Here is a 14,822-nt window from a genome sequence, read left to right as displayed (position 1 = left end):
TCACTCTCTGTCATTAAGTAATTCTAGCATTCTGAGGGGGCCTATTCTTCATCGGAAATATTTTTGTTTTCCCATAGTGTTAATGGGTATTAAACATATACATAAACTATCCATCCTCACTAGTATACTTCTTTTAGTTTGTTGTTTGCAAAAGGAAATATCCATTAGTAGCTTTCTGGTGCAAACATCTTCTAAGCAGAGAATAAACATAGAATTCTGTATAACTAGGAAGAACTGGAGGTGATAGACATCCTGTGTGTGAATAGCTGCAGGACAAATGAATGGTAAATTTTTCACCTAATTTATTTTCCTTTCTTCACTGCTGTTATAAATGAAAAGCCTTAGCATATATACTATATTTTTTTCGATTATTCATTGAAAGTAAAGTGATCTATGAAGATTCCTAAAGAGACGAAACAATATAAAATATGGCTAATTATTAAAAAAATTCTTTGGTGCATCATCTTTGAATCAAAGGGCATAAAAGTAAGCATGGCAATAAATAAATCAGTCAAGCCACATAAAAAACAGTAAGTTTTATCGCAAGTAATGTGTATAAAATATGTAGAATAATGAAAATAATCTTGATTTATGGTATTTGATGAATCTTTTCTTATTCACCAGTTGATCAAATTAATGTGATTATTTTTATAAGTGGATATGTTTTCAATATAGAGTATTCAAAATTGCTACAATTCTTTGATTTTTCTATTACAAAATTATTTTATTTTCCACTTACTTGGTTTTATTTTTAACATGTGAAATTGACTTCCTATCAGGGAGATATGACAGTGATCTTATCAATGTGGTTTGTAAAGCCAACTAGACTTGCAAGGTCTGAATTGTGGTAGATCAAGTTACTTGCTATTTGGGGCCTGTCATGGTGAAGCATGCCTGTAATCGAAGCACTCTGAATGCTGAAACAGGAAGATCTCCAAGAGTTTGAGCACAGCCTGAGCTACATATTGAGTTCAAGGCCAGGCTGAACTACATAGTGAGACCCTGTCTCAAAAAACAAACAAATAAAAAAACAAAAATTACTTGCTATTAAAAGGTCAGAATTCTTTTAAAAGGTAGAATTCAGTAGTTTTGAAAATGTTGGTAGGTAGATGTATAGTAATATTGGTTCTTAAAATTCATTTTCTAAGAATACACATTCAATATTTTTGAAAGTACCCACTCACTAAATCAAACTTTATAAAATGGGTGTGCAATTCATCAGCAATTAAATATATTATAGAGTTTTGCTTTATTTATATGAAACACATCATAATCACTAAGCTTTCAGATGGTATATGTGTGCCTGAGTATAAGAATAACTCAGAATTGTGTAACTTATGCCATAAAAGGATCTATGATTTTAAAGCACTTAAAAAAGACCTTCCTATTTTAAAAGGAGAATGCAGTCCATAAAATTTTAGAAATCAAAGATTTGGGGAAGTAAACTTCAATCCTAAAGTATATTCTGTACTCTAAGATTTGGGAAGAGTTGATATAAATAAAGTGTATACTTATGTAAGTCAGTTTTTTTGTCACTCTAACAAAAGAAAACATTTTTCTTAACTCAAGTTAGGAAATTATTATACATTTTATATATCTTTATATAAAAATTACAAGTAGCAAGCATATGACACAAAGAAATGGAAGAGTAACAGCAGTATTTGAGAATGCATGCTTTTTACAATGTGTCTAATAAAGAGGATATTTCCCCAACTCAAATATCCAGTACTGACATGCAGGGTATTTTCTCAAACTGTCAATTCAGTCATATTGCTAAGTGCCTAATCAAAAATATGTCTATTGTAGGGTATGAATGGTAAAATACCTTATTTCAAAATGATTTCTGAAACTCGGTATCATCCTTTGATGCAACATAAAAAGGAAATCATGGTTATACAGGGAAGACAAAGAAAATGAGATTTTTTTCTTATTGCCATCTAGTAATTTTACTCATTACTTTTTACTGTGTTTAATAATAACACTAAAATAATAGGTGTGTATAGTCCATAAAACCTCTAGCTGGTGTTTCCATGGTCCACAGTTTCACTTTTCACTGTAGCATGTTCAAAATCACTCAGGAACGCACTATTCTCAAGCAGTCTATATAATGAAAACAATGTATATGTAACATAAGGTTCATCCAAAGTTGGTTTTTTTTCACATATCACACAATGTACAATTATATAACAAAGACATAAACAACATAGAAACAAAAGTGAAACTGACAATAAAAATAAGGTTGGGATAGTCTTAATCAGGAACTAATTTCTTCTTCAAGTTTCCAGTAAATCTCAAAATGTATTTAAAAACTAAGGAGCACTTGGTGGCCAGCAACCAAATTACGAAATGAACATATCATTGTGCAGCGGGGATGTCTTGCCGAAGGAGTAACAAATGTCTGTAATTCTTAAGTTTGGATAAAGGCAGTGGAATGAATTTAGAAATATGTCCACTTTTCACAATTCACTATAGAATTTTCTTTTCACAGTCCCCATGTTTGTATAAATAGTTCTTCTCTGAAAATAAAACACAGTTAAAACATTTTCTTCCAATGAAAAATGCATACAAATACACTAATTTTTCAAGGTAATATATATAGCAAGGAAGTGTATTCCCTAATTCAAGAATAGTTGACAGGCTTGAAGAGTTTTGAAGAGATTAGCTGTCAAGCAAATTTAATTGGAGACAAATTAGACTAATATACACATAGACTATCAAGTACAGAAAGTAAAACCTTGTGTTATTTGGTGACAAAATAGATGTACAGATAGACAAGTGGTAGTAATGAAATCTTTTACATGCTGCATTTAATTTTGATGAGATAAGCTACATATTCATGCAAAAATAAAAGTGACAAAATTGTCTGAGGACTACTAAAAACTTAACGTTTACATTTTGAATAGAATGTTGCCAAATTATCACTAAGGTAATTACCACTTTAATATAATCACTTCATTCACCTCCATTGTATTAAGAATAAATATTCTATTTTTATTTATTTTGTAAAATGGTTTCTTGTGGTATTAATTCTAAGAGATCATGTGTTCATTACTTTTAGTATCATTATCTTAAAATATGTAAAATATAGCTTATTAAATCAATATCCTTTTAATAATATTTTAGTACAATGCTTAATGGTAAGACTGTTAACATATATTTTAAAGTTATATATGGCAAAAATCATCCCCATAAGCATTGGACATTTATATTTATAATTATGAAATTTTATGAAACACGCATCTCAATAAATAATGAATAAATGTCACATAGCCTAAAAAAACTACAAGACAGTTGCAACAAAACAAAACAAAACAGAGTACAACCAAGTGGGTGAAGGAACCAAAGGCATTTGCTTACCTTGAATTTTCTTTTTAGACCCTAGTTGTGTTGTATTCAGATTCATGTTTGCTTAGAGACCCAATGAGGCAGAACCTGGAATGTTACGGCTATTTCATTCAACCAAGTAGTATTTGGGCATAAAATAAATATATGCATAGCGATATTTACTTAAAAGCATTCCCAAAATTTATAAAACAATGGAAATAACTGTTTGCCATCAACATGCAAGACATCAAATCAAATAAAATATTTTAGATTTTGAGAATGTATAAAAAAATGGAAAAAGTATGTACATTTATAAAATAAACTAAATACTAGTAAACATGCAAAAAACAAAATTAGATGATGTTAAATTTTAATTCTTTTCTAATTTTAAATTCTCTATCCTCAAAACTTTTATTCATTTAAGTGCCAATATACAATAAGAAATTACTTTATATCTCTAAACAAGAAAATAAAATGTTTCTACTCTCTACATTTAAATATCAATGTTCAGTATCATAGCAATGCTGTCATATGCAACTTGTGATACATCATCTGGTATGGAGAAGACAACTATTTTCATTTTCACACAAAATAAGTATATTATGTTGAAAAATATGTTATTTTTGTATCAGAACTGTTCAACAAAATGGATTAACCATTTTAGTAAGGCAATTTTTTCCAAATGTATTTTCTATTTTAAAATGTATAAATATTGAACAATCTGTATTATAAATTGAAAGTTTTAATTTTATGCAAATAAACATTTGTATATATGCTTAAAATAGAATATTTTTGTTCTATTGTGCATATGTATATATATCATGCAATATGGGACTTAAAATACAGATAGTACTAAAAAAGAAAAAGAGAATATGGTTAAATCATTTAAAGGGAAATGAAATATGAAGACAAAATAGGACACGATACTCTGGAAGTATTTCAGTCCTCAGGTTATAGTTGTCATCAAAAAATTTATTGATACTGACCGCTGGACGGCTTTATCGTGTCTGGACAGCCTGTGACTCGTGGTTGGCACCTCCTCGATTTCATCGATGTCACAGGCATCTGCAGCATCTTGTGAGTAGTTGTGTTTCATGACGAGAATGTTTCTTCTGTTCATGGGTGGGATGAGGGGCTTGGCGGGCTGTGCAGGCATTTCCGTCAAGATAGAAGCATCTCTTGTGCTGAGGTTACTGCGGCTGCCTTTAGTACTGGACAGTTGGGATCCACAGTGATGGTCATGAATGCATTTGGAAGATGACCTCCGCAGTTTGTGGTAATTTTCAAAGTCATTTGCCACATCTGCAAAGTCAGCTGTTGCTCCTGTCCCTCTGAGAGTACATAACTCATAGTGAGGAGGCTCAAACACCTCCTGGAAAACTGTCTGGTCAAAGTCTGATTTCCTTTGGACGTATTTTTTACGAGGCTGTTTGATCTGTACAATGACAGAAATGATAATAAGGATGATCACAATGCAGGAAGTCACGCCAATTACAGTCCCACTGGTGTTGGTCAGCTGGTCCAGCAGGCTGGTTTTCCTCTTTTCTGCAGGTAGGAGACAGTGAAAACAATAGACAGACAAAACAAGAAACAACCCACCACACATTAATATTATGGTCAAAACATATATTGAAAATTTTAAAATGAAATAGGCTGAGCATGGAATTTTCACAGGCTTAAAGCAGCATAAAAATATTTAAAAATAGAAAATGTTCTCACTTTTCACGAGGGCCCTACCTTCTAGCCCTGCAAATACCCCTCTCATTGCCCAGCATATTGGCTTTAAATAATTACGTGTATATATGTATAAGTATGTATGTATATTTATATATACACATATACACATATGAGTGCATCTATATGAGTGTATGTTAAAGAAATTTGTACAAGATCTGTGTCATGACATTTGGGAAGAAATTATAATTTTATAAAGTAAGTTATTTTCTTCAGTTAGTTTTAAAGATACTGGTAAACCACACTGCTGTAAGTATAAATATATTCATATTATTCTGTGCCTATGCTTGACAGAGATGGCTGAAGTTAAACTAACCATAGCATCTGGGTACCAAAATGTAATCTAATTCAAATTTAAGACAGACATTTTGGAATGGTGTCATGAGAGCCTGAATTAGTTCTTTGCCAAATTAAGTAGCCATAACTGGCAAAAATTACTGGGAAAAGTAATTGAATTTAAATTCTTATATAATGCAACTTTGGAAAATGTCTGAAAGGTATTTAGCACATGGAGATGCATCTATTTGAAATTAGCTGGATTTCTTTCAGAACAGTGAGCATCTGTGGCATTTGAGCCACAACTGACTCCCTGCACCCTCAGATTATTGCCTCTGCTCAGGGAAATTGTAGAAAAGGACACAGGGCATCCTTTGAAGATAAAGAAATTAAAATTTACTGTATTACCAAAATAAGAATGGGAAAAAAAGAATTCAGAAAAAGTAACAGGGCCTCAGAAAAATATAGCAAACAAACAAGGGTGTACAGAAGGAGAGAAGAAACAGGAAAAACATTTTTAAAAAACAATGGCTGAAAATTTTCCAGACTTGATGACAGAACCCATATCTAAGTTCAACAAAGTTCAAGTAGAATAAATGCAAAAAATCCATGCTTAGATATATAATATTTAAAAAGTTAAAAAGAAACAAATAAAAAAATATAGAAATGAGCTCAGCAAAAACCCTCCTCAGAGCCCTAATCAGACTATTATCTGGTTTGTCATCAATGGAGGCTGAAGGCAGTAGAATAATAAATTCAAATTACTGCAACCAAAAACAAAGCCCAAATCATCACAACAAGAACTGTACACTAAACCACAATATCTAGTAAAACTACTTTCAAGAATGAAATGAACAGACTGATAGATAAACAAAAGCAAAAACAGAATCAATGCTGAAAGAGAAGTCTGTAAAAGAAATAAGGAAGGAAATTCTTTGAAGTGAAAACATGTGACCAAAGACAATAGCAAATCCACATGGAAAATGTAATGACAATGGCTTAAACTGAAAAATAAATACAGAGGCAATCATGTCAATAATTAGGAAAAACGATTCAGCTGAGAATTTCTTTTGTACTCACTTATTTAAAAAAACCCCACAGTGTTGTACATACATAATTGTACTGTTCAGTCCATAACTTACAGAAATATCACGTATTTGAACAAAAGTACAAACAAGATTGCCGAGTTAAACTAATCCTGGAGTAAGGAAATGACATCAAGGGTAAAGTAAGTCTAATTAAAGAATTGTGTAAGAAATTATACTGGCATATATGTGCCATCTTTTCTTCTGCCAACTTCTCCAAAAGATTTAAATTATATAAAGTAAAAATTACCATAATAAATTAATGAGTGTACCACATAAAGAGACATAATTTGGGGAGAAAGGAAGAGAGATAAGAGGTTTACAGAAATAATGTTTTTATATTTCACTAGAATTGTTAGTATAAATCTGAAATAGCTTCTGAAAAGTCAAACTGTTTATTACAACTCCAAAGCAATCACTAGGAAAAAAATCAAGAATACACTGAAAAACTACTAAAAAATTAAAACATTACACTAGAATATATTCACTTAATAAAGAAGAGCAGAGTAAAGGAAGTCTTAGAGGGGAAAAATGTAAGAAATGTAGGAAAAACTATAATGGTAGATAAGAATCCAACTATATTAATAACTGTATATTAAATATGAATACATGGAACAACCTAATAAAAAGTAAAGGGTGCTAAACTGGATTTAAAAAATAAGATTCAACATATGCTGTGTATAGGAAAAACACTTTTAGTACTGAGGGTTGAGCCCAGGGTCTCATGCATGCTAGGCAAGCATTATATCACAGCTATATCCCCAGCCTACATAGAAAAAAACACTTTCTATTCAAAAGATAGAGACAGATAGAAAGTAGGGAATGGTTTCACAATTGTAAGGAAGCTGGAGTGGCTACTCTAGTGTCAGACAAAGTAACTTTAAGAGAAACTATGTTACTAAACATATTGCTTTATGGTGATAAAATGTTCAATTCATCAGAAGACATGAAAATTATAAACACATACTGTCCTAACAGCAAAGTTAAAAAATACATAAAACAAAAGCTTTACAAAACTAAAGAGAGAAGCAGATAACGCAGCCATACTTAGAGAGTTAACTATCCTCTTTCAATAATGGGTAAAACATGGAAGATCAAAAAGAAAACTGAATATTGATACGTTGTAGAACAATCCCCCAATATCAGCAAATGCACATTGTTTTCAAGGGCACATGGACATTCTTTTCGGCTATATTTCAGGCTAAGCCACAAAATCTCCAGTACACTGTAAGTTATTGAAATCATAAAAAGTATGTTCTATCACAAGAAAATCGATCAGAAATCAAATGAATGGTTGAGCCTTCTAGAGAACATGACAGGGACTTTCATAAGACACATCAGTTCGGAATTTCTAGATTGTTGCCTCAGGCAAAATACTCTTTACAGGTATGGCAACAAATCCCGCTGGGCAAACAAAGCTGGTAGTGACTATGACTCATTAATAGTGCGGTGTGAGGATAATTCAGCCTACAATAATAATTCAGATAGTATTTAACTTTCTATCTACTGACAAGTGGTTCCTGGGACACAGAATTAGTGATGACCAATACCTCATTATCAAAATAGTTACTGCTATTCAACTCATCTTATTGACTCTGCAAAACAATGGCTGCTGTGTGATGCTTTCCTGTGCCTATGAACAGAAGCCTTTTCAATAAGTAATACCAGATTCTAGCCATCTGAGAGTTACCAGTCTGCTTATGTTTTTTTGCAAATTGCTTAAGAGTGAACCTGAGCAAAAGAATACATGATAGTTCCAACTTAACATACAACACAAACCAGCCAAGGAACCCTGTCTACATAACCCTTTACAGAGAGGCTAGAGAAGGTACTGGGAGCACTGGGAAATATTTTTAATTGGAAAAGTAGAAAAATATTTTGGTAGCACATTTGGAGTGGAGTTAAGAGGCTGAAAGAACTTGAAAGCACAAATGCTTCTTGAAGATATTCTATCTCTAGAGTGCAACAAATAAAAAAAAACTGGAATGAATGAGAGGTGTGACTATGGGTTGAGGGTTACCAGGTATGAGAGTGAAGTAATGTATTCTATGGAAGAATCCAATTTACTCTCTGTGGCTTTACAGGTTATAAGATATTTTTAATCAGCATTCTAGTGGTGAAGATAGTCCACTACGAATTAATGAGTGAGGAAATGTGTGGATACAGCCTAAGTAAAGGCAAAACAAAATGCCTACAAATTGATTATAAGACATGTGCAGCTCACAAAGCCCCTATATACTTATTTTTATGACCAATGAATATAAGCTTTTTTCTCATTGTACAGGAAGGAGATTTTGCAAATTTCAAAAACTAATCATTACCTTTACAATGATTTTCATCCCAAGGATATACACAGTTCTGGAGTCCATTGCAGACCAATGTATTATTAATACACATGTTACTATGGCAGAAGAATGTATTGCCTTCACAAGGAGCTAAAAGCAAAGAAAACAAGACAACAGAATTGTATCTTATGCCCAGTATTAAATCACTCACATTCCAAAGCTAGAAATGAGAAGATTAGAGTGACAAGTTGCCATAGGATTGAGTTAAGCAATCCGCCTGGTGGTTCTGAGCAGTGCTGCTGCACTGGTTATTATTTCCTGTACTACAGACAAAGCAGGCATTTGGGGGCTGGTACTCAGCTTACAAGAATGGCAAGGAATCTTTGTCTTCTTCTGTTTATTCCCAGAGGTGCTTTTCTTTTTGGTTTTTAAGATGATGAATTCACTTAGCAAAACTTATGTGGCTACTAGAGCATAAGTTATGCTTCACACTTGAATTCTGCTTGCATAAGTTTAGTTTTTCTGTGCCAAACACTCATTTGAAATATTAAAATAATTTTGAAAAATATATGGCAAATGCAATACTAATGAAGAAAATAAAGGAGGGGTGGAAGTGTAGAAGGGAGGGAAGGGGAATGGGAAAAAACAAGAACTCAGATATATCATGTACAGGTGCAAATTCCCAATGATGGATGTGATCATAACGTATACCTTAAGTGTACCAATAATTAATAAAAAAAAAAGAAACACTAAACCAAACCTTGTAACATCATTTAGGCATATCAAAAACAAAAGAGGTCATGACAATTCAGAACTAAAGTAAAGTTAATTCTAAAAAACATAGGAAAAAATGTATCAGGGTCATACACTGTATACATTTACTCTACTACACAGTATTTTACACATTCTAGTAACAATGAACAGTGACCATGATCTTCAGATTACAGTACACATTTATGCAAAGGAAGGCAAAGCTGGAATCCCAAGAAGATACAAAATCTGGCCATTTAACTACCAGGATATGTGAGGGACAAATACAGCATAGCGAAATATTAGATAGGATTTTAACATTAGGAAGACTACATTTCTTTCATTATTAGAATAATAGCATATTTAAAAGTTTCTATAGTACATTACATTGTGGATTATAGTTTACAGAGAATGCCTTAAAGCTCACTTTTGTTTTTGTCTTTCTGAACATTGCAAATAGCTCATTAAATATAATTTTAGGGTTTATTTTGTTCAATAATATTTCTCCAATCCTTTCATAAATAAACATCTTAGAAAAATGTATATTAATGCAAACTACACAATTTATGGTAATTAATCATTCAAGATTTTATAATGATCAATGCTGTCTAAGCACTGCGGTAATGAATTATTTACAAAACTATGTATTGTTTGTGTTTTAGAATGGTAGTTTCTTTACTATATTTCTATACTACTCAAAATGCTCAGGAAAATACTTTGCACAAAGCAAACTTAGTAGTATTTTAATACTCCCAGAGAAATTCTTATGAGGAAAATATTAAAATCCTGAAAATCAAAAGTAAGGCAAAGAGAGAAGGAACTCAAACTAAATGGCTCCTTCTGACTTTTAGCCCCATCCCAATAAAAAGTTACTTCTTCTTCCTTCTGTTCATTTTGACTTTCAGGTCCTTGTTAAAGAGTAAAAACATGTAATGGTTAGAAAGAAATGAGAGTAAAGTGTACATAGTGGTAATTTTGGAAAGTATCATTTTTATACTTTATTGGGTTAGTGATTTGCTAAACAGAATATAAACCCATTATAATGTAAAATTTAAGGATCTGGGGTTTTATTGCAAAAGCCTGTTTCTTACCATAGAATTGAATTTGCATTTCTGTACCCAGCCTCAGTGGTTTCTATGGAAATGACATGGTCTGCTAAGGAGATAATGAATGTTGTCAAAAACTTGTCCACAGAATATAAAGAAGTTTTCTGTAAATAGATTGGAATAGCTACAAAATGCTTTTGTAAAAAGCATCACTTAACAAATTGCAGTGATTTTGAATGTATAGTTAATCACCAAGCAAAGAATTTCTTTAAAAGAACATAAGTGTTTATCTACCTTCCATAATAAGTTGGAAAAATTGTAATTACTCAGTAGAATGGATTTGTTTAGATTTTATATATATATAATTACATAAATTAAAGAGTCATTTTATGCTGTGTTTGAGTGAAGTACTATAGTATATCGGTGAGAACACTGAGATTTGGATTTTAAATAATTCAAATGTGGCTTTGTTTTAGCTGTTTATTAATTTTGAAACTGTCAATCAATGCATTGGTATCAGTTATTCAATATTAGTGGTTTTACTGGCAATGCAATAGATAATCCAGGAATGACAATAAATCACATTCTTGACAAGCTTCTTGACAATAAGTAATTATGCATATACGCCATCTAATTAGGAATCGTTTTCGCTTTTATTTTATTCTCCAGATAATACTCCATATCTTTTCTCACTTACTTTTCTTAGTATTTATAGAATTGCTATGGAAAAGACAAAAACACACAAGTAATCAAACCCTGCTCTGTTTAAAAAACAGATCTACAATGTCTTATACATACTAAAGAAAAATAAAATTTATCTTATAGATACCAAAACTATATCAGATTCTGAATTTCCTTGATATGGTTTGCTGAATAATTCTCTCAAAAATACAGAGAGGCAATGGCCTGTTACAGATCTCTATTTTCTTTTGCTTAAGAAGTAAAATGTCATTTCATACTGACCACATCAAGACAGTGTTCACAATGCTTTCCCAGGGACCCTGGGACACTGTGCACCAACAGCAATGGTGAGGCCTCACGTCACACGTAGAGTTTACCGACCATTCCCGGAGTGTGACTGTGATCTAGAAATTGATTTGTTAAGATGTAGTGCAGCAGTCTTGTCGCCAAAAGATTGTCGTATGTGTAAGGCATCATTAGTTTTGATTTGCATAATACAGAAAGTGTACATTAAAATACTACAAAGTGATTCTGCTGCCACTGTCGTCTCCTCTTTCATGAATCAGTGCATGCACATTTGTGAGAAGCGGGATTTTTCAGCTATGGAATTGACTGTACTTTACATAAATCATAGAGAGTGCTTCTTCAGACATGGAAGTCTGGGACTGAGTGGCCTGACAGCAGGACAGAGGGAGGGCAGGCTGCAACCAGGGCTGGAAAGAACTATGATCCTGGAGGAAAGATTTCTTATTGCTTGAGCACATGCAGTTTTATTAGACAGAGGAGAGCACTTGATGAGGCACACTGGACCCTGGCTACCTGGTCTCAAACTCCCAGAGCCATACCTGTCAAACACGGTGGGCTTGAGCCTGCTAGTGCATCAGCTATTTGGCTGTTACATCTGTCAGTGAGATGAACCTGGTGCTTCCCTAGCGAGTGTGTGAGGGCAGATGTAGTGTCTGCTGCATGGTACAGGCATTCTAAAATGACTGCCATCTGGTGTTAAGGACAGTTATGCAAAGGTTGTGAGCCAAATGTCTGATTTTAAAGCATATGTGCAGCACTACTAAGTTATGTGACTTTAGGCAAACACATTCAAACATTTTCCATTTCACATCTAACAGCAATCCAACATCTAACAGCAATAATATCAACCACTGCATAGTCGCATGAGAAGAAAATGTGCCAAACTTTTAAGTACACGAAGGAGACACTGTCGGTTACATGGTATACTGTAAGTAAATATTAGCTTTTTTTTAAACAATTGCACTGATAGTTACTAAAATAAGATAAAACCTTGCAATATTGAGGAGATATATGATATAAAAGATAAATGATAGCTGGATGTGGTGGTACATGCCTGTAAACCCAACTAGCTAGGAGGCTGAGGCAGGAGGATTACAATTTGGAGGCCAGCCTGGGCAACTTTTCAAGATCCTGTTCTAGGTTCAATCTCTAGTACCAAAAAAGGCGATTTAATTGATATTACATTTCATAATTTGTAAAGTGAGGAGTGTCATTCATAGATTTCATACTAGCACTATGTGTGAATCTATATTTGAAAGATATGTTCAGAGCTTTCTTAAAACTAAGTTTTCCTGATTATTTTTGTATCTTGGAGAATATATACCTCTATATAACCCTGCTCACTGAAAAATATTATGGTTCAATTATAAAAAGGAAACAAAAAATAGAATTTAGGCATATTAAATACCATGGCTAAAACAAAATTTAGGATATGTTTGTCCTACTTAAAAAAGCAAGGTTTAATTGGACAAGATATTCAACTTTTAAAAGTTTAACAAGACCATCAAAACAGTACATATTTTCTAACATCAAGTTGTAAAGAGAGTTATTTTTGGAGACATAAGATGAGCAAGATTTAGAAAAGAATGCATCATGGCCATTTGATTGTAATATGAAGGGACTCTGTTTACAAAGTATTGATCCATCCCATCGAACTAAAACTTGCACAAAAGTGACAAGATTGTCTTAAAATTGTAGTAACAAGATTTTTCAAAATATTCAGAAATTTAATACACACATCCAGATTTTGAGATTATCTACAGGCACTTTGATTGAATACTACAGTTTAAAATGTCTTCAGTGAGTGTGTATCTTAATATTTCATAGCAAATGCTTTGGAAATGCGAAGTCCAGCTTGCTCAGGAGTGAAAGACAGAGATTGTGTGAGTCATTGAGACATGTGTGGTTCATCACTTTCTCAACCTCCCCTACACACAAAGGGTTCTGAGAAGTCCTGTAGGAAGGAAGCTCATTTAACTTTAAGTCATGTAATTCTTATTTTATTTGTTTACCACTTAATAGATGAAATAATTGTTTTTAAAAACTTTAGGAAATTTTGCCCTAGTATTAAAATACCACTGTAGTGATGAAATTTCTAATTCTTAAGAAAATATAGAACAGTGTGTGAGATTATTAAGATATAAATCTGGATAACAATGAGACTATCCTTTTTTATTTTAAAAACTCATGCATAAATACACTGTGGGAAAATTTTATGGGAAGTTCAGCAATGGTTATATCCAGATTCGCTGAAGTTACTGTGTAGTTCTTTTTGAAAAATTTTCAATATGGACACATATATGTATGGTAATATGAACAGACATGTATGTGTATATACACACACAGTTTTGTAATTGTTGAAAAATTCCTAACTTTTCATGAAATGAATACTGAATCCCAATCAAAAAAGGGAACTTCCCCTTTCATACTTTTGGACAAGTAATGCTGTAGGTTTTGAATAGCACCTATACTTTCCTATATTTTAAAATAGTTAATAAACTTAATGTATTTGATGAATATTGTTTCATTGCTCTTGTATTGGCTTTAAAATAGTATATGTTCCCAGTAGAGTCACAAGGTGGCGGGATGGCATCAAAGATCAGTGACAGTGTCTCTGTCCCTCAGGATGGTTAAGCCAGGAATGTACCTGGGACAAACCACTTTTATCTGTATATCCCAAATATATTACTGCTTCCTTCAAGAAATGAATAATACAGCAGGAGAGATGAATAAGAATTTTGAGCATATATGAATTTGGTTAAGTTAGGGCACAAAAAGACTACTAGTCATAACACAAAATTTTAAGGAAGTTTCAAAGATCTCATAATGGATAGTGCCACCATTTTTCAGTGTTTGTCTCATGTAGATAAATACTGCATCTATTCTATAATTGAGAGGCTTTAAATTTGTAATTGCTACTTTAATGCTGAAGTTATTAAAGCTTATTCTTGCTTTTTTTTCTGGGATTCTTTCTTTTTATAAAACAAATCCAAAATCCACTAAATAATCTTCAATAAATACTTAAACAAAACTGAAGTAGAACTAGAAAATTTTTCTTTGAAAAAGTGATATTTCAAATATTTGTTTGTTACCATTAATAAAAACAATATCGATATACTAATTCAACGTCAAAGACATAACCAAAATGCAGCAAAAAAACATGGAAATGTAAGGGCTGTTTGCTAATGTTCTCCTAAAACATCAGTCATTATCTGAATTTGTGCTTAGGGCTGAGGATCACATGACCCCTGCCCTATCCATTCGTACTTTTGTTCTCTCCGCGCAGTCTCCTTGTTTCTTGCTTTCCTCAAATTCTTTTCTTTGAACTTTTACGG

At 32.6% G+C, this 14,822-nt stretch overlaps 1 protein-coding gene across 3 annotated transcripts in view; it reads right to left on the bottom strand.

Annotated features, from left to right (window-relative positions):
* Nucleotides 1–1,569: 1,569 nt before the first annotated feature.
* The window catches only part of Neto1 (neuropilin and tolloid like 1), a 114,969-nt gene continuing 101,716 nt past the window's right edge, over nucleotides 1,570–14,822 (bottom strand). Inside the window, exons 8-11 of one of the 3 annotated variants that reach the window (XM_004861962.3) lie at nucleotides 8,741–8,854; nucleotides 4,311–4,869; nucleotides 3,358–3,432; nucleotides 1,570–2,516 (exon numbers count right to left, since the gene is read on the bottom strand). In XM_004861962.3, the coding sequence (XP_004862019.2) occupies nucleotides 3,372–3,432; nucleotides 4,311–4,869; nucleotides 8,741–8,854 (734 nt within the window). In that variant the 3' untranslated portion in view covers nucleotides 1,570–2,516; nucleotides 3,358–3,371. The remainder of the gene's footprint in view (nucleotides 2,517–3,357; nucleotides 3,433–4,310; nucleotides 4,870–8,740; nucleotides 8,855–14,822) is intronic. The other 2 variants (XM_004861963.4, XM_021242163.2) reach the window with 2 other exon arrangements.

Source organism: Heterocephalus glaber, unplaced genomic scaffold, assembly GCF_053883595.1.
Source record: "Heterocephalus glaber isolate CG9 unplaced genomic scaffold, H.glaber_assembly_v1.0 deba00000331, whole genome shotgun sequence".
NCBI classification, from domain to species: Eukaryota; Metazoa; Chordata; class Mammalia; order Rodentia; family Bathyergidae; genus Heterocephalus; species Heterocephalus glaber.
The sequence above is the reverse complement of the archived record's forward strand: the minus strand, read 5'-3'. Positions and strand labels throughout refer to the sequence as shown.